General features: G+C 29.5%; 1 protein-coding gene across 1 annotated transcript in view; it reads left to right on the top strand.

Annotated features, from left to right (window-relative positions):
* Nucleotides 1-20,895, top strand: part of LOC119608882 (fatty-acid amide hydrolase 2-A) — a 44,217-nt gene that overhangs the window by 6,009 nt on the left and 17,313 nt on the right. The window contains exon 2 of the mRNA XM_037963459.1: nt 11,268-11,448. Within this exon, the coding sequence (XP_037819387.1) occupies nt 11,268-11,448 (181 nt within the window). The remainder of the gene's footprint in view (nt 1-11,267; nt 11,449-20,895) is intronic.

Here is a 20,895-nt window from a genome sequence, read left to right as displayed (position 1 = left end):
TTTGTCATTTGCATCCCAATATCGATTAGTTTTCCATAAAGTTCACAAATAACAGAGATATGAATCAAATTGCCGTTATCCGGATCTGGAAAATCTGGGCCACTTCGAACAACGAATGAAGCTTTTTATGGATATATGGACTGTTTGGATTTTATGTCACCATGCTCATGGACATTGTGACAGTTTTTGTTGTATAATAGAGACCATTTGTCTTAACGTCCTTTGAACATTACGATATTGATTTTTATTACCATCGGTTTATAATTGCCCATCATTAACATTTCCTTCTCTCAGTGATCAATATTGAAGAAGTTTTCTTCATAATAATTTTATTTTTATCACTTTTGTTTATAAAATAAATGTTTATTAATAAATTAATTATAAACAAATTTAAAAGTTTATAATTTCCGTAAAGAACTTAATAGCTTTAATTTTTCCTGATAACACCTGCGACAGACAGTACCTTTTAAATCCTTCACAAAATTCCCCGATGTGCGTCATATATATTGAATGGGGTTTTCCCAATAATCCTTAAGTGCATACGTTTAAATTGGAAATCCCCACTCCCTTTTTACTCATAAATCAATGTGGTCTTTATCAAGGTGAATTGTAATTTTTGTGTTGTTTTAACTTAAATTTAAAAAACAATAAATACAAACAACTACAGCACATTATTTCATAAATATTGTGGTACTTGTCGTATTAAGTAAAAATCTTAAATTCTTAATACAAAAGTTTTCAGTCGAAAAGCATGTCAAGTATTTATTTATGAACACAAAACACATGGGTCTGTTACTTCTTTTTCCCCCTGTACCTCGTTCAAATATATCGTCCTACTAAAATGTGCATTTTTAATTAAACGTGGAAACAAATATTGATTCTTTATAGTACTACTACTATGTATGTATATATGTACATATGTATTTATATAGCATATTTAATACATTTTTTTGGATTTTTTAGTTAAATGATTTTTATAATAAAAATCTTTTTTTTAACGTGTACGAAGTTGTAGTGATCACGTGTTGGTTGCATTAGTTGATATTAATTGTACAAGGGAAATAAAGATATTATAACTCCATATAATTATTTGATGTATAAAGCTTATTTATAGATCAGAGAAAATTAAATAGCAGGGTTTTCAAACTGACTACCTTTTAAAATTCGATATACATAAGTTGCTTAATATGGGAAGTCAAAGTTCACAAAAATCGGGTTTTTCATATACATATACAAGGTGGCGCAAAAGTAAACTTCCGATGTTTTTTTGGCTGTAATTAAAAAAAATGAAAAACTTTGATTCTTTTTGTGGATTATTTTTATTTGGTCTTTTAATTTTTTTTACATCAAGTCCAGAAGATGAGGTCATGTAAATGGCCGCCGCCACAGTTGATTGTCAATTGAGCCCTTTTTATGACATTTTCCATCACTTTGGCCAACACTTCCGGCGATAGGTCCTCACATTCTTGACGGATATTGTCTTTAAGAGTTGCAAGAGTCTGAGGCTTGTTGACATAAACCCTTGCGACTTCAAAAAGCCCCACAAAAAGTAGTCTGGAGCGGTCAAATCAGGCGATTTTGCTGGCCAGTGCAAATCGCCAAAACGGGAGATTAGGCGCCCGGGAAATGCATACTTCAGCATATCGGTTGTGGCACGTGCAGTGTGTGCCGTTGTACCGTCCTGTTGGAACCACATGTTTTCCAATCCCAATTCATACAGTTGCGGCAAAGAGAATTCGTTGATCATTGCTCTGTAGCGCTCACCATTCACAGTAACCGTTTGGACCGCGACGTCTTCGAAAAAAAAGATTCGATGACTCCTCCAGCGAAAACAGCACACCATACAGTGACTTTGAGCGGGTGTAATGGCTCTTCGAGGGTTACACGCGGATTTTCAGTGCCCCAGAAGCGTAAATTTTGCTTATTTACGTACCCGCTAAGATGGAAATGGGTCTCATCACTCATTCACGTTGTGCCAAAGTCACCGACCGATTATTGGTCAAATAAATAGTCAGCAATATTCCGCGTTCTGGAGCAGTGTACTACACAATTGTCAAAACAGAACTGACATTAGGGGCCAACCACAAAATTTAAAGCATTTTCTGATAGGAGGATTACTTTTGCGCCACCTTGTATATATGTATATACTTCTCTTCTTAAATATATTTACGCTATGTTTTTAATTTTCTATTAATTTTGGTTGTTTTATTGTTTGAATAATTAAAAATTGCCAATTTTATTTAATTAACCAACCCATTAATCGATATTTTCCAATTTCTGTAGAATTTTGTATATTTCATTCAAGTTCTACATAATTTAATTAAGAAAGAAAATTGTTTTTAATTTTCTTTTAAATAGGATTACTTATAAAAAGGAAAGAAACATCTCCATTTTAAATAAAATAAATATATTTTACAACGAATTTAAATTCTTGAAAATTTTGCAAAGAATATCAACGAAACGTCTCAGAATTAAAAAAAAATATTTTATTTAAACTAAAATTCTTAAGAGTAATAAAATTAAGAAAATATTCAATTCTAAACCCTTTAATCAAATAAAAAATTTCTGTATAAATGACAACTGATAAGTTGCGAAAAGTTTCACGTGTAAATTAAACATTCACTATTTATTAGAAAAAAAAACAATTGTATTTTAATTAAAATTCTTCAAATATTTAATCTAAATTAAACGTATGACCATGTGAGAAAGTTCTAAATGTATTTTTAAAATGTTTTAATGTTTACACCATTTTCAAAAGTTTCGGATTTATTGTTTCGAATTTGAATATTAAAATATCAATCATCTTAAGTGAAACATCGATATCGTATTGTTTAGAATTTCACTGATAATATTTAGGATTTACGATAAAAAACATGTTCAAATAGTTGACATTTATAGTAGATCTTCAGTAACCATCGCCCCTTTGTGCTTCCTACACGTCGGTGGCAATTTTTCTACATGGTTATGCCGGTACATTTACAAGCACATTGCTTAAGTACTCGAGCTAACTAATCTCTGAACATTGTTGTACCGAGATGCAAAAACATTGCATCCGCATATTGGATGGCCTCTGTTGATTTGGCAGCGGCACCTCGTGACGTAATCGGTAGATCGAAATACGAATCCATCAAATAAGTCAAAGGCATGTTCTTACTCACTGCGAAAACACTGTGGTACGTCAGGTATGAATAGAGCCGAGCTTGGGCAAAGAAGGATATACTGTGGTGTCATCCGAACAAGATACCATACATCCATCACTATTTAACCCACCACTCTTCTCATTCATACGACACATTCAAGAATAAACATCCGTCCCATTCATACGCGTATGGCTAGGTCCATATGCCCCTGGTTTACTCCATATCTTACTCATTTACTGCCAACCCATCGTTCCACAGTCACTCCTATCTGGAGTATCTGTTGTCTCGGCAACAGCATCGAACTTATTATAAAATATAATCGACATTCTCTTTCCGCGAGTTTGGGATTTAAACCACCACGTGCACCCAGATTAGAACTCTCCAAAGTCCGAAACTCTACCCTGTAGGCTAACTGTTCCCGTGGTACCAGATTATAAGACTCCCTGGTCCCGGCATTGTAATAACGCTAAGATGGGGAAGATCATCCAGGTAACATGCCTCAGACTTGACTTCGTAAATAAAGCTTAAAGTCCAGTTTAGTGAGATGTTAAAAATTACTGCCGATAATCTTATCTTACCTTTCTCTAGTGCATATTAATCTCAGTCTCTCCTATGCGGAGTATCTATTGTCTCGGCAATAGCACCGAACTTATCCCGAAATATAGACGTCATTCTTATAACCAACATTCTCTTTCCGGGAGTTTGGTTTTAAACCACAGAACCAGGAGCGTACCTCTCTAATAACCGAAACTCTGCTCTGTGGGCTAACGGATCCCGTGATACCAGATTATTGCAATAACGCCTAGATGGGGAAGATCATCAAGGTAACATGCCCCAGCGGGGAAGACGATGAGAACAAACGGCAATTTTAAAAAGAATTCGTTCGAAGTTGAGTTCGAGTATAAAGCTTAAAGTCTAGGTTAGTGAGAGGTTTAACTTTTCTAGTGTGATCAAAATCTCATAGTCCCATAACTAAACCAAAATAGATTGATGGTGTGTCTAGTAATAATTCTAAGCCAACAAATTTTGATTCTACTTAGGAGACTCACGTTTCGATTAATATTTAGGCGTTGAGTGCCCACGATCACATATACTATCCATGGATAAGATGATTTTCTTATAGTTAATAATGAACCAAAAATTATTTAGTTTAAACTTTTTTAAACTATGAAATTTTCTGTACTTTTTATTTCGATTTTATTAATTAGTTTTACAAAAAACGACCTTTAAGAAATCTTATTTTTTTAATTTACAAATGGTGTATCCTTATACAATATTGATTAATTAGTATTTAATCTGACGGTTCATTTTTATAAAATTTCACCTTTTGACCGGAAGTTTTTATATGAAATCAATTAGTTTATTTTGAAAAACAACTTTTTTATGTTTTACATTTCATAAGACAGTTAAATATGTGTAATTGCAAAATGATTGTTAAATATTTTAATAGCAATTCTTAGAAGAAAATGTAACGAACAATTAATATTATTAGTATTTGTTTTGTTTGATTTAATATATTCATTCTATATGCATGTGTATATTAGGGTGGTCTCAAAACGGAAGTAGACGATGTTCTTGTTTGAGGTTTTTATGATTTTTTTTTCATATTTCTTATAAAGAAAATTTACTCAATTTTTATATCACATGAAAAATCTTAGAAAGACGCTTTTAATATTTACTCCCGGACAAACATTTTGAGAAATAGTATCTTAGATTGAACTAAACTTTCGGTGGAAACATTACATTATCCAACGGGACCACCCTAATGTACATATGTACGTACTATATTCTTAACAGCAATTTACACCTAATAAACATTAAGTTGATGTTAGAAATTGCCGTCTTGAGACGTAAATGTTTCAATTAATTACACGAGATTTATTAGAAAATTCAATATTTATTATTAAATATTTATTATTGTTTTTATTTGTGTTCTATTGTCATGTGCTAAACTACAACTTATTTGTTAAAAAGCCAACTCATTGTTACGTTAAAAAAATGCTTCTGGCCCATGCTATAGCCGATAGAACCAGATGCATATTCAATTAAATGGAAATTTATGCAATTTAAAGAATTGAGCTTTTGGGGTAAAGGTTATTTTGCGGTGTTTAAAATTTGTTAAGGAAAATAAACGAAACGAATAAGTTTATAAGTTTATAAAGGTTTTTACAAATTTCTTCATACTTACATATCGTATCCAAAATAAATTGCATCATCATTGACCATTATATTTATAATTACAATCATTTGTTTACTGTTTTATATTAGTTTTATGTTTATACACTTGAATTGTTTAATACTAGTATTTTATAATATGAATATTAAATTATTATTATTATTGCTGTAAAAATGATGTTATAATTGAAATTTTAATATATTTAAATATAAAAGATTTCAAAGATAATTAAAAATTAAAAAATATTGCTTTTAGTTGAATGTAAAATATTTATATTACAATGCAAAATTTTAGAAATTTAGTTCAACCTTACTGAACCAGTGTGATATTTTTAATTTTTGATCATTTATAAGTAAGACTACAGACTGGACTATAGACTAGACTTGAATATAAATTGGATAGTGGACTAGACTATAGACTAGACTAGACTCGACTATAGGCTAGACTATGGACTAGACTAGACTATAGACTAGACTATAGACTAGACTATAGACTAGACTATAGACTAGACTATAGACTAGACTAGACTAGACTATAGACTAGACTATAGACTAGACCAGGGGTCGGCAAACTTTTGAGTCTGAAGAGCCAAAATTTACAGTTTACAAAACATGGGATTTAAAAGAGCCACAAAATGTTTGTTTATTAAAACATTACAAATACTTTATGAATTCACTTCAAAAACATATTTTTTGTTTAATTATCTACAAGACGATTCTGCAAGGAATCTTTCTTATAGATTTTTGACTACAAACACTTTTAGAATTTTTATGGGTCATTCGAATGCGTTTTTTAACACTTGTTATATAAATATATAACAGTTTATTAGAGTGGAGCGACAGTGATATAATTACGCAGCAATCGAGATAAAATTTTGCACAATTTTTTTTATACAAACAAAAAATTTACTGTGATGTATTGCGGTCATTGAACCATAATTGACCAACCCCAATTCAGAAAATTACTCTAACGATCATAATTGACTTAACAGTAGCAGTATAGAGACGAAATTCGACATAAACAAGTTGTATAAGAACAAAAATCTATCTTCCAAATTTGATTTTATCATAACTGGCTTAATAATGGCAATTTTATGACGAAATTCAACACAAACAGAAACAATAATCACTTTACCAAATTTGGTGACGATCGGCTCATAATTGATCCTACCCCCCATATTAGATCCCCATTATCCCCATGACCCTATCGCTCTTAAGTGACTTAATAATAGCAGTAAGCGACGAAATTCGACACAAACAGGTTTTATAAGAACAAAAAATATCTGTCCCAAATTTAATAAGGATGGATTCAAAATTGACCCTTCCCGCCATATGGAGTCCACTTTCGAAAGTTCCGACATACAACAGGCTAAAATACAACTACAGTGATGAAAATCAACACAAACAAGTTTAATAGGATCCAAAACTTCATTACCAAATTTTGTAACGATGGGTCCTTAATACGCTTTCTGGTCCCTTATTTATAGGCAAAAATTTTATGTCAAAAATATATCAATCTTTCATAGATCACTGTCATTAAAACGTGCAATATATAAAAATTTATAATTTTTTGCAGTTTTTAGAATTTAACTGTATCAAAATTCTCCACATTATTAATTAATTACTATATTTTAAATTTCCAAAATATATGTTTTAATTCGAAAAACACGAAAATTTCGGAATGTATGATCATGATTTACATCTTATCTAATGGCACCTCGTAGGATCACTGATATGATACCCCATTCGTTTATAGGGAACTTTTCAATTAACACTTTAAAGAATTAAACATTTTCTTACAATATTAACTTGTACATAGAACAAATTCAATGGGAGTGATAGGTTTGTATGGCTTTAGAAAGCTTGGATCAAAACTTGTTGTTTAAAGTTTCAAAAATTACTCTAAATTTTCATTTGTTAGTTAGCTTTTTACCTAAATCTTCCAACTTGCTTTTAAACTTTGACAATTTTCCACAACACAAAGCTTTACTTTTTAAATTGATCAACTGCATTTCTAGAGATCCAATACCAATTCAAATGGGCTCAATGAGGATTTATTCTCAAATGTACAATTGTAGGGGCAAATAAAAGCGAAAAGCTAATTGTGTTCTTTCTTTCTCACTCAAAAAGTATTTGTTTTTGTTTTGTTCATGTACAGAAACGATTAAGCAAAGTTAAAAAGTTTTGTATATTGTAAAACGTTGCTCGTATTCGATTCGGAAAGATTTAAATATGCATACAATATTTTTTTATAAAATAAATAAAATTTGTGTATGAAACTAAAGAGCCACAGCTCCACATCCAAAGAGCCGCATTTGGCTCGCGAGCAATAGTTGCGACCCCTGGACTAGACTATAGCTATGACTATAGACTAGACTAAAGACTAGACTATATACTAGACTATAGACTAGACTATAGACTAGACTATAGACTAGACTTAGACTATACTATAGACTAACTATAGACTAGACTAGACTATAGACTAGACTATAGACTAGACTATAGACTAGACTATAGACTAGACTATAGACTAGACTATAGACTAGACTATAGACTAGACTAGACTAGACTATAGACTAGACTATAGACTAGACTATAGACTAGACTATAGACTAGACTATAGACTAGACTATAGACTAGACTATAGACTAGACTATAGACTAGACTATAGACTAGACTATAGACTAGACTATAGACTAGACTATAGACTAGACTATAGACTAGACTATAGACTAGACTATAGACTAGACTATAGACTAGACTATAGACTAGACTATAGACAAGACTATAGACTAGACTATAGACTAGACTATAGACTAGACTATAGACTAGACTGTAGACTAGACTGGACTAGACTTGACTGTAGACTAGACTACTTAGACTATAGACTACAAATATAAAACATGGTGTTCGCTGGGTCTATGAATTGAGTAATTTGTGATAAAAAGTCCCGTCAAATTCTCTGTAAAAGGTTTAGCCGTAAAATAAAATGAATCTTAAAGAGCATTCCGAAGGATGCCCAAAATTTTAGATGCACTTTTATCGTCAAATTCCAAAAAGTCCTCACAGAGAAGATGTTTTGAAGACATTTCTGAAGAATTTTTTCTAAAATTTGTCTCCATATGTGTTCCATTTGAAATGATTGGAATCAACTAGAATTTGTCTAGGATAGACATGAAGCATTATATACTGCATGTATCTTTATAGTTGTACTGTCTGGTTCCAAGACAACATGGTGCGATAAATAATAGTGTATTGGAAATTTAAAATTATGTATGTACATAGGGGATCTACTATTTCCACGTGACCAAGTCGAAGGCATTCCTATAGTCCATTATCATATTGTCTAAATCGTTTCTCCTTTGGGATATTTTTAAAGCGTTTCAATTCATCATTATATGACAAAGTATATTTTCAGGTTCGGGGTTAAAAAGGTTAAACAGATTTTAAAAATCCTTAATTGGAATTGAACTAAATACTTTCATTTTAAGTGCTAATGGAAAATAATAAATTTTATTATTTTATTTGAATTTTGACAATGATTTTATAAATTTTATTGCCTTGTTTAATTTGTGTTTCCATATTTTAATTTATATTAAAGCTTGCAGTTACAGCTGTAATTCTATATTATCGTAATATTTAATTAATATTTACATAAAATTGTACATAAATTATCATTAAAGTGATAAACTATTTTTCGGCGACATTTATTTTACAAAGAATTTTTTTTTTAATTTAAACAATTAAAAAAATATATAAAGAGTATTTTAATAAGATTATTCTTCTTTGTATCATAGCGAATTTTTCAAATTTACAAAATATAAGAAGTTTAAATTCAGAAAACATTATATGCATCTCTTTGATATGACAAAAATCTTAAGAGAAAAAAATACATCAAAATTGTGATCTCTAATTCTTGATAGTGACAAACATAAAATGTTTGATCTTAAAAAGTTTGTCGCATCAAACATAAGACTAAGAAAACTTTTAAGAAATTTCAAAAAGCTTTTAATTAAAACACGACTTTGAAATAGCATGTTGCAACAGGTTTGATGTTCGTCTCACACATTGTAACTATGAGTACGCATACGCTAAGATACATTTGGTTTGATATTGAATGCATATTTATGTTTAGCTTTTGTTGTTGTTGTATGTAGACTAAATAATTTTGTAAACAATTTATAAAAAGAAAAAAACTAAAAATTTAATACAAGAACTAGTTTTTGTTTAAAATTTTAAAGCAAAACTTAAACTTTTCTTACATTACTAATGAAAAGAGCAAGAGAATGAGAGATATAGTGAAAAAAAGAGAGTAAAAGATCAGTTTAAATAGTATTTATGAAATACAAAATATTTTTTAGCGCTTTAGTTGTAAACATTTGTTTAAATAACTATGCAACTAAAGCTAAAGAAACTATTTACTCAACAGAGGTCGGGCGTTAAAGAGTTAGCTACTTGTCTGTCGTTTTTTTCTTTAGTTAGTGAGTGGTCTGTGCGAATTTTGTGTTTTTTTGCTAAAATGGCTTTTGCAAATCTGTAATTATGAAAAAAAATAAAGATAATTAAGAAAAAAATTTGCTGAATTGTTAAGAAAAAAGTCATGTTAAAAATAAAAGATTTTGACAACAACAAATGAAATTAAAATGAAAATTTTAAAATTACTATGAAAATAAAGGAAATGTTTAAATCTATAAAGAATTAAAAAAAATCTTAAAATTGTAAAACAAAAAAGATTAAAAAAATATAAAAGAATTGAACATTTGTTTTAAAACTATAACTTACATAATTTTGTTTTATAATAAATTTCTTAACCTAATGGCCAAATAAACGAAATAATACAAAATTATCACAAATATCTGGCTGAGACGCTAGACAGCCTGTGGCAAACCTAGTTTTGGGGCTTTTAGTGAATACGAAAGACGATCACTTGATCGTTTACACTGTCGTTTTTAAAATTGGCAGCATAACAAACCCCCACTATTGGCAGCATTTATTACATGATCTCGCTCATTTGCTCCTGTCTCAATCAAAATAAATCTTCGTTGGACGCTTGCAACGTTACAACGTAGTTTAAATTATCATCACCACTTGTGCCAACAGACGCGCCTTAAGACAACAACAACAAACATATCGAAAAAAAAACTAAACGCAACGCATATTGTGCAACTTATCGAATTGAACAGTACAAAGTCTAACTAGCCAAGTGTGTGCATATTTGTGCAGTTTTAGTGGCAAATAAAAACGACAGCATTAAAGCTGCAACCAAATAGCTAAATAGCCAAATATTATTATTGGTAGTCAGACAGACGATACGATCGCTACTAGCAAAATAGTAAAAAATAAATAGAAAAAATTAGATTGCACAATTCTTAAACAAATACAACACACAAAGAAGAAAGAAACAAAACAAAAAATTGAAAATAAAATTAAAAAAAAAAAAACAAATATACGTCGATGAGTGTAGTGTTGGTAGTGAGTGTGTGGTTTCTTAGCCAAATGCCAAAAATGCATGGTAGTTGTTAAGAAACATTTAAGTTGGCTTTAAACCATGCCTTTGGTTTTAGCACTCTCTTGAGGAGAGTAGCTAAACCAAATTGGCTGATGGTGGTTATTAACAAAACTCTTTAAAAGTGACCAAAACCCAAACATCACAAAAAAAAAACCAAAGCAAACAAAGAAATTAAAAAAAAAAAAATTATATCTCACAAAACGCAAAACAAATTCATAACTAAAACAATCATCATAAATAATAACATTAAAAAATCTATTGCACAAAAATTTCATCACAAAAAAAAAAAAAAAAATAATAATACTAAAATTGTTGACCCAGTTTTTACTTAAAAAAAAAAAACAAACAAACTTCCTAAAAAACCAAATTTTTTGTTATATTTTTCTTTTTCCCCGCGCCTGTTAAATAAAAACCGTCAAAATTGCTGTCCTACTTTGTTCCAGAATTATGGGGTACATAATGCGGCGCTTTCTGCGTACGGCCATGATCGTGTTCAGTTGGTTCGTTGTACCCTATAGTCGTTTCACCAACATCAAAGTGAACCGTCAAAAGCTGCCGCCCATAAAATCGCATCTATTGGATATACCCGCCGTTGATCTTGCCAAAATGATAAGAACCAGAAAGGTAAGTTTTTTGTTTTTTTCTCAAAACCACTAAATTTTCCATTTAAGTACATATCCTTGTCAAAGACAAAAAAAAAATCCCCTGAGCTTTTAACACAGTATTTAATATTTTTTTTTTTTTTAAATTATATTATTGTTTATACTTATAACTTGAAAATATTTTAATTGTTGTTGTGTGCATTTTATTAAAATTTATTAATTCTAATAAAATTGCTGCGAAATCAATTGAAAATTTCAAACAAAACGTGCTTGACTTAATTAAATGTTTTATTTTCTATAACAAAAAAACAATAACAATCTGTCCATAATGTTTAATACACTTCTATGCATGAAAATTATTCTTAATTGCGAATATTGACAAATAAAAAAATATATAAAAAAAAACATTTCGATTAATGGAAAATTTGCTGCGAAATAAATATTATTTCTTATAATCTTGATAATGAATCAGAAAACTTATTGTTGCAAATATTTTTATTACACTCCAGCAAATAATTATAAATTTTCTTTAAAGGAATTTCAATAATTAATCAAACAATAAATATAGAAAATTATTAAAGTGAAAGGTAACATAATTTTTTCAATTATATTTAATCAGAACGATTATTTTTAAAAGTACCAGAAGCAACAATTAAAAAAAATCCATCTAGATGTTGTATTTGTATTATGGTCATTCAATAAGTATAAAAATTATAATTTTTATCCCCATATGAGACCTAACGCAAAGTGAATCATAACTGGGTCCAGCATTTTTTAAACCTAAAAAAATAATTATGTAAAATGTTATTCTTACTTTAGAACATGTCACAGAGCTCCTCACTAGAATTAACTTTAGTATATGATGATAGAATTGTTTTTTTTTTTTCTAGGAAATATCTTGATCTGTCATATAACTCTATATCCTTGAGATATTGTTGTTTTTTTAGTTTATCAAGTCTTTGAAATATATTTGGTTTGTGACATTTGGTCCCATAAAACCAGTAGCATTCATAGTTCCTAAACGGACACTATTCGATAAAAAATATACTCGAATCATTGTCATATTGGAATTTTTAAGTCAGTTATTATTTTCTGGGTTTGGATCCAATATGATCCGATATTCATACAATTTGATAGAAAGATTTTAGTTCCTATAAAGCATGTTGAATTTCATCGATATAATGGTATTTTTAAGGCGACCTTATGAGGGCTGTAGGGCCAATTATGGACCGATCATCATAAAATCTTACAGATAGTTTCAGATTCCTATAAAACTAGTTTATGTAGAATACTCTATAGACACTTTGAAGTGAGTTATGAGCGTTAAAGTAATTTTCGCAAGGGGACCTTACGAAAGGGGACCTTGCCTAAACAAACTTCATCAATTAAAAACATTTGTGTACAATTTCAACTTTCTAGCACCTTCCGATCGGACTCTATGTAATTTGAACAGATGGACGAACATGGCTAGATCGTCTTAAAATCCAATTAGAACCCAGTATATATATACATACATATACATATGGGGAAATTCATGTCAAGTGACTCAACACAAAAAATCGATTTTGACGAAATTTGCACTAAGGTTAGTATTATTGGATAGTAGGTCAGACACAAATTTTCAGCTCTATCGGTCAAGCACTGCCGGACTTAGAGGGGTTCAAAGTTGGACATTTTGGTCATACAGGGTTTTATTCAAATGAGTGTAACTTTTCACCTATTGGTCCTAGCAAAAATTGTCCAAAGGAGTTCAGATAGCTATTTCTTCATTATTTCCATGTTTTTTTTTTTAATTTTTAAGCAATTTTTTGTTTTATATTTTTTTTTTTTTTTTAAATGGGCACTTTTTTCTTTTTGCTTAAAAAAAGCTTATACAATTTCCTTGAAGGGCTTAATAGTCCTTTATGGGATGCGAGTGGAATATCTATTAAAAAAATATTTTTTAACTCAAGAATAATTTTTTTTCAATATTTGGCATTTAATTTTCCCCAATTTTGATTTTCATTGATATAATAGTAAAATCTTTCAGGTTCCTATAAAACTAGTTTATGAGCGTTAAAGTTATGAGCGTTAAAGTAATTTTCTCGAAGGGGAGCTTATATGGGAGCTATGAGAAATAGTGAACTGATATTGCCCAAACAAACTACATCAGTTAAACATATTTGGGTTAAATTTCAACTTTCTAGCTTCTTCCGATCGCACTCTATCGTGATTTGAACCGCATATATATATATATAGTATATACTTTTATGGGTCTTAGACCCTCTCCTTTGGTTATTATAAAAAACCTAATAGCTTACGAAAAGCTTTTTAAGTTTAAAAATTGTATGCTGTGTACATTTTTGCTTTTAACTTTCGAACGGATCAGCGGATCTAAAGCAAATTTTGACAATATGCATATATGACACTGAGAACATATAATTTTAAAATGCATATAATATCTCTTTATCCAAAGACGAAGCCTATTGAAAATAGTTGAAATCGATCCACTATTTCACCTAGTCCCCATACAACCGTACCCTCCGAATAGGGCTTTTAAGCTCATAATTATGTTGAATGTTCTAGTATCTTAACAAAAATTGGCATAATTTAGTTTTATATAAATCGCCAATTTATGATCGGACCTTATTTGACCCTAGTCCCCATACAAAGTCCCCTTCAGAAAAAACACTAGCACGATGAAATTAAATAACTTTTATGTAAACGTAAATCCCTCTACCAGGATAGGCCCATATTGCACCCATATAACCCTTCTGTTAGAAAATCACTTCTCTTGTCAACCACAAGTTATTGTTATTATTTTAGAATTAAGTAAAAAAAACTACTTTAATGCTTTATTTTAAAATACTTTACCACAACCGACTATACATTGTTAGTTGTTTGATCTTAGAGTCCATCAGAGGTTCGGGTGCTATTACAAAGTGTATATGTTTGTATTTATGTATGTATGTCTGCTGTCATTAATATTTTTATTTTAAATAAATCATTTAAAATATCACTTTAAAAATAGGTCGAAATTTGGTTTCGATTTGAAATGTGTGTTCGTTCGGATACACATTACTGACCCAATATGTATTTCATATAAACTAAAACAAGTTATATTTCACTAAATAAAGAAATTTAAAAATTACATTATATGGTTATAACTATAAACTATGCATAGATTATACACAGATAATATCAATAAAAAATATACATATATATGTAGTTTTAAAATAGTTTTCTTTAGAAACCGGTAGTTTCACACTTACGTTATTTATAAGCATTTATTTTAATTTAAGTCATTTATTTTCCTAATAATAAAACAAAAAAAAAACAAAAAAAACAATTCTCACATACATTAAAAACAAACATCAAATTTATACTGCAGCCTCTGATATTGAAAAGCATATCTTCGTTTTTAATGGGTTAAAATAAAACAAAATTTCCAATTCGATGATTAACTAAGTTGCTTTTACTGCATTTGTTTTGTTTTTCAATATTTTTATACCCTACACCACGGTAGTGCAAAGTAATACTAATTTTTTAAGTTGATTAAGCTATGTCCGTCGGTCCATGTCCCTGCTCAAATAGTATATCGGAATTTAAAAAAAAATCCACATAAATGCTTTATTATAAAATAGTTATTGACATATACTTAGGTTAGGTTGACAAGAGGAAGTATACTACATCAAATCCGAAATAATACATCTAGGCCACTATCGGGCCTGTTGTGCGCTCCTTTTCATGTACAAGAAAATTTTTGTTTAAAAAAAATTGTAATGTTTAGAAACTCAGTTTCCGGGACATAATTGCTAAGTATTTTCCAATCAGTGTTAGTGAGGCTTGTTATATCCGGAATAATATCACTCCCAAGATTTTTGAATCTAACTTCCAATTTTGTATAGCTGTGTCCGTAACCATGTGTGTCCACTGAGAGTACGTACCATCATACTAAGCTCAGACTTTGTCATTTTGAACAGATTTCTCGTCTAGCTCTCTTCAAATTCACCCTTATTCCATGAGGCCTTAAGGGATTCACTCACCCAAATTTTTAATTCAGCCTTCGTTGCGTCGAATGGTTTTACGTTCGTCAGGTTAGCTACCTCGAGCTCCCTTCCCTTTAGCTAATTCATTCACCCTTTCGTTGGCGTCTACTCCCGAGGGGCCTGGTATCCATATGATGTAAATCTTACCCCTGGAAGAGTATTCAGTTAAAGCTTTCTTACAATCCAATACGGTTTTAGATTTAACTTTATCACCTGACATCGCCCTAATTGCCATCTGGCTGTTAAGCCCTGTGGGTGCCATATTTATTCTAATACAATTTACGCATTCCGTTATAGCTCGGACTTCTGCCTGGAAGCTTGTTTTGTGGTTAGGTAAACCACAAGTCTTTAATAAAGAACCCCAGGCATGTACTTATACAACCACTTAATTTTTAATGACTACTATATACCGTCTGCATTACTTTTAAGTATACTTATAATGACTTACATATAATCAGATATATAAGTACTTTATTTTGAGTGTTGCCGTTTTATTTGCTCATATAAGTAGTGATAAGCATCAGTTTTAGCTTTTTAACTCATTACTTTTCAATGTAAATTTTTGCTGGGTAAATCAAATTTCATTACTAATGTAGGGTATCATATGGTCGATCTAGCCTGAATTTACTTTCTTAACTGTTTTTATTCAATTATTTTACAAATATTTCTTCTTCTTTTTTATTTCTTTTTTTTTACTTAATTGATTTCTATTAAATAATAAATTATAAAAACTAACTCATAAGTACCCAGCAAAAACTTACATTGAAAAACTTACAAAAACTTACTACTACTTTATTAGCATTTTAAATCATTATTTTAACACGGTGATGACATTAGAGGCAAATACTTACCACGCTTGCTTACAAATAATTACTTAAATAAGTACTTATAATTAGAGAGTTAAAATGTTGTTTTGTTTTACTCACAAATAATACGAACTTGGGCCTCTTGTTCGTTAGTTTGATGTCTTACTCACAATACCACTGCTTAGTTATTTTAATGAGAGTCAAATAATGGGTTTCCATCAGAAAAACTTTTCTCTTTCTAAGTGTGTAGGAAAACAGTTATTTGCGCGCGATCAAATAGAACGGCAAAACTCATAATAAAGTACTTCCGTATGTGATTACTTAAAAGTAATGTATGTAGTACTCATTGAAAAGTAAGTAGCATAACTCATTATCGAGTTTTTGCTGGGTATATTTGACTTCTCTCATTTCTCTTCATTTTTCTACAAAATATTTTTTTCCTTCAATTTTCTTTGTTTCAAGAAAAAAACTAAAAGATTTTGTAAATTTGCGTGCTAAATGTGAATGTACTCACTCACTCATTTAACCGTTCAAATAAATCAGTTGCAGTATTCTTGTGTAAATTATTTACTAAAAAAAATTTACAAAAAAAAAAAAAAAAAAAAAAAAATTATTAAATAACTTAGTTGGTTGCATACCAACAAAATTATGAAGAAAGTATAGTTAAACAAAAATTGAAAAAGAGAACTAAATAAATTATTTTAAAACTAACATTCAAACAAAATATTATTTTATTAAGTTTCTGACAGTGTAAATGTTTAACAATTTATAGAGTTTGACAAAATGTTTAAGAGAAAAAGTTACTTGAACTATAAAGTTTTCATAAAGATGTTAAAATTACATTAAAAAATAAATATATTTCAAGAAATCCCCAAACAAATCTAAAAAACAAATTAAATGTTTTATTTTTAGGTATTATTTCAAATTTAATTGTTTTTTATTTTGTTATTGTTGTACTTAACTGACTATGAAATCATTTCGAAAAAAAAACAAAATTTTTTTGATTAACTACCATAAATGTCTTAAACGTATCAAAAAGTCTAGTACTACTCACCAATGATGATGATAAATATGTATGTAAATTTATTACTGACTCGTTTATGAATAAAACGTAATTGTATTTGGTTTTTCTTATTGTTTAATGGGAATTCGCAATTCCATGACATATGTATGTATGTATTGTACTCGTGCTTTTATATGGCTCTGGGTTAAATGTGAGGTACAAAGTACAATAACGAGACAAAAGATATTGTACTTACATTTAAATTTTTTCTAAAATAAAACAAAATACTAAAAATAATGAGCCATTTTTGGTCTGACATGCATACATTTTTACGAATTAGAGGTAATAGCGAATTAAAATTACCCTAAATATTTCAATTTCAGTTATTGAACTTAATTTGTATTATTTTAAAAATAATAATTTTTTTAATTTTAAAATATATTTAGCGTCATAATTTACGGTATATACGGTTTTAAATTTGGTATCTTATGGAAATTTTAATTAAGAAATTAACCTTGAAATAATATTATTATAATCAAGATAAAATAAGATATTTTTCCCTTATAGGGATTTCATATCAACTTTTAATCGGGATGAAATTTGCTCCAATTATTGGTTAGTAGTTTAGACTTTTTTCAGTTTAGTTAGTTTAGTTTTTTTCAACAAAATCGGTCAAGAACTCTATGAGTTGCAGTGGGTAATTACAAAACATTTATTTTGATACGTATCCCACTCGCATCCCACTGACCGACCAAAAAAGTTCTAAAAGGGAAAGATCTAAGCTTTCTAAGCTATTTGAAACAAATTTTCCTATCTCTTATAAGAGCAATAGTTAATAAGTTACATACATAGATGAGAAGAAACACATATTTTGCAAAAATGTCAAACTTTGACCCACTCTAACTAAGAGAGTTCCTGACCGATGTTGTTGAAAAAATTATGACTAAACTACTATCCAATAGGACTAACAATAAACGGAATAAGACAAAAGCTCGAATAATAGACTACACTAATATCCATTAACAAAACGCAGTAATAAATCAATATTAATATGTGAATTTAGGTGATTTTCTGAAGTGGATCTTTTATGGGGACTTAGATCAATTTTGGACCGGACTCTTTAGAACTTGAGAGCATAACTGACTAGTTTTTATTGAACTGCTTTTAATATCTTGATTTTTAAACGATTTATTGACACTAAAGTGATTTTATGTAAAAGAGGTTATATAGTCCATTATGCACCGATTCTTATAAAAGAGAAAGAGTTTGATTCATAAAAACCTTGTCAAATTTCAATATCTGTAATTATCGATTTTGGACCGATTTTTAGAAAATTGTAAAGAGATTTTGGTGCATAAAAAACTTGTAAAATTTCCTCACTCTACCCTTTTCTTTAAGACCGTTATATATGGGGATTTAGACTATATGTAGACCGAGTTTAAGAAATAAACTGCATCAGTATCTTATTTTCAACATACCGACAGACCGCAGAACATGTTTATATCGTGTTTTCGACAAACAGACGGACCTACGGATAAGGCTAGATGGTCTTAGAATCCAGGAACCAGTATATACATTAGGATTATGAAAGCCTATTAGGGTAATGAAGCCCTATCACTACGTGGTAGCCAGTAGTGTTCTGATGACGAAACCCTTTTTCTCGAGTAATTTTGGGTACACAAATTGGAAGAGGGATTAACCTCAGCCCCTATTCTTGCCTTTTCTCCATGTTAATGTCCTGGTGCAAACAATGACACTTTGACACATAAAAAAATTTCGGTTTTGTTTAGAGTAAATATCGAAAACTTTGTAGCATTTGCCGCGGTATCTTTTTTATGCTCTGGAAAAAGGGAAGTACTTTTTTGACGTACTCTGGAATGTGGAATGGACCGATTTGAAATTTTGAAAAATTTTATAAAAGTTAAATTACATAAAAGTTAAATTACAAAAGTTAAGTACATTAGAGTGTCCCGAGGAATAGCCTTTTAAAGAATTTTATGTAGGAATAACTCTCAATCGAAACGTATTAATGTCTCCTGACCTCAGTATAATTTGTGAAAAATAAAATATCTTCTATTTTTTAAATTGGGTCTCAAAACTTCCGTAATTTTGAGCTGATTACAGGAAAAATAATTTAAACATTTTTGGAGAGTTTATTTGGTCCACAAAATGATTTTTAGTGGGTTGGAGAGGCATATTATTTTCACTTTTTATCCATTTGTTTTGGTCCATTTCCAATTTTTTTATGTTATTTTGAAATTTATATGCCCTATACATTATATGCTTATATGTAAATTTGTTTGTGAATAATTTTAGAAAATCTATTTGCCGCGGAAGGTTTTTGAACCAAAATGACCCGAGAAATAGATTTTCGTTATTAGAACACTACTTACTTACCACGTATGAGGGCCTAATTTTGGTTATAAACCTAAGGTAAATACACTTGTGAGTCTACGACCAATATTTCGATGTGTAAAAATCATCACATCAAAGTGTAGGGTATCAAAAATAAAATTAAACTATGTAACTATTTTTATAGGGTTATCATTCGTACATCCGATTGTAAGAGAGTGTGTGTCAAGTTTATTATTTAATACGAAAATGGGTGGGTAAAAGAAAACAAAAACTTTTAGATGTCAGTTTTTAGCAATGAACTTGAGGTCTTTTAACTAAAAAAATATTTTAAATAGTAAAAACAAAAATTAAAGTAGTTTTTGCATTTGTATGGAAAAAAATGCGAATATTCTGGAAAATTCGAACAAAATTTTTATAAATTTTTTAAGTATGCACGAGTTGATATTAAAATAACAATGATTTAATTTATTATGTAGATATTATAATATTTTGGCGATTAAATTCCACACTTTAATTAAAAATTGTATACATCATCTTAGCAATAAACTAAAAACATTTTTTTTAATAATTAAAATGAAGAGCTTGACACTAGGTGTTACAATTAATAAACACAGTAAAAAAGACAATTATTTAAAAAAATATAAGTTAAAAATAATATTATTGTTAACATCACATCTTGCTGTTTTTAGTAAGTGACCTCAATTAACCTATTCATGGAAATAATGAATTATTTTCGAATTATATTTCTGGGAATACATAATCATTACGTATGAATATGAACTCCTCAACTGGTGGTTTTATTAAATTCCATGATTTGAAACATGATTATGTATAGTTTTATTTATTTTTCAATTTAATATTATTTAAATGACTAATCAGAATTAAGATTTAGATACACGTTTAATATTTCAATTGAATAATGTAATTAATAGGTGTGTTTTTAATAACTTAAATCGTTTTTGTAATTTTTCTGTGATAATCTTTTTTCGTTTTAAAATTTCTCTTTTAATTGGTTAAAAATAATTGACAAATATTATAAATAAAACCATTAACCTAGAAATTGTTCTTAAAGTTTTCAATATATATAAAAATGATTGAAATACTGAGATTAGTACCTATGGAACGTGATCTATTCGTTCCTTTATACCGTTTATAAGGGAATTCATACAGCTTCTTTGACATGTCTGTTGAAATATTTGCAACCTTGATAGTACTACTTTGTCAAATTTTAAATACATATAGTACTCAGTAAGATATTGCTTCAAACCATAACATGT

Source organism: Lucilia sericata, unplaced genomic scaffold, assembly GCF_015586225.1.
Source record: "Lucilia sericata isolate MDLA Ls3-8-SP2 unplaced genomic scaffold, ASM1558622v1 Contig000022F_arrow, whole genome shotgun sequence".
NCBI classification, from domain to species: domain Eukaryota; kingdom Metazoa; phylum Arthropoda; class Insecta; order Diptera; family Calliphoridae; genus Lucilia; species Lucilia sericata.
This window is presented reverse-complemented; position numbering and strand designations above follow the sequence as displayed.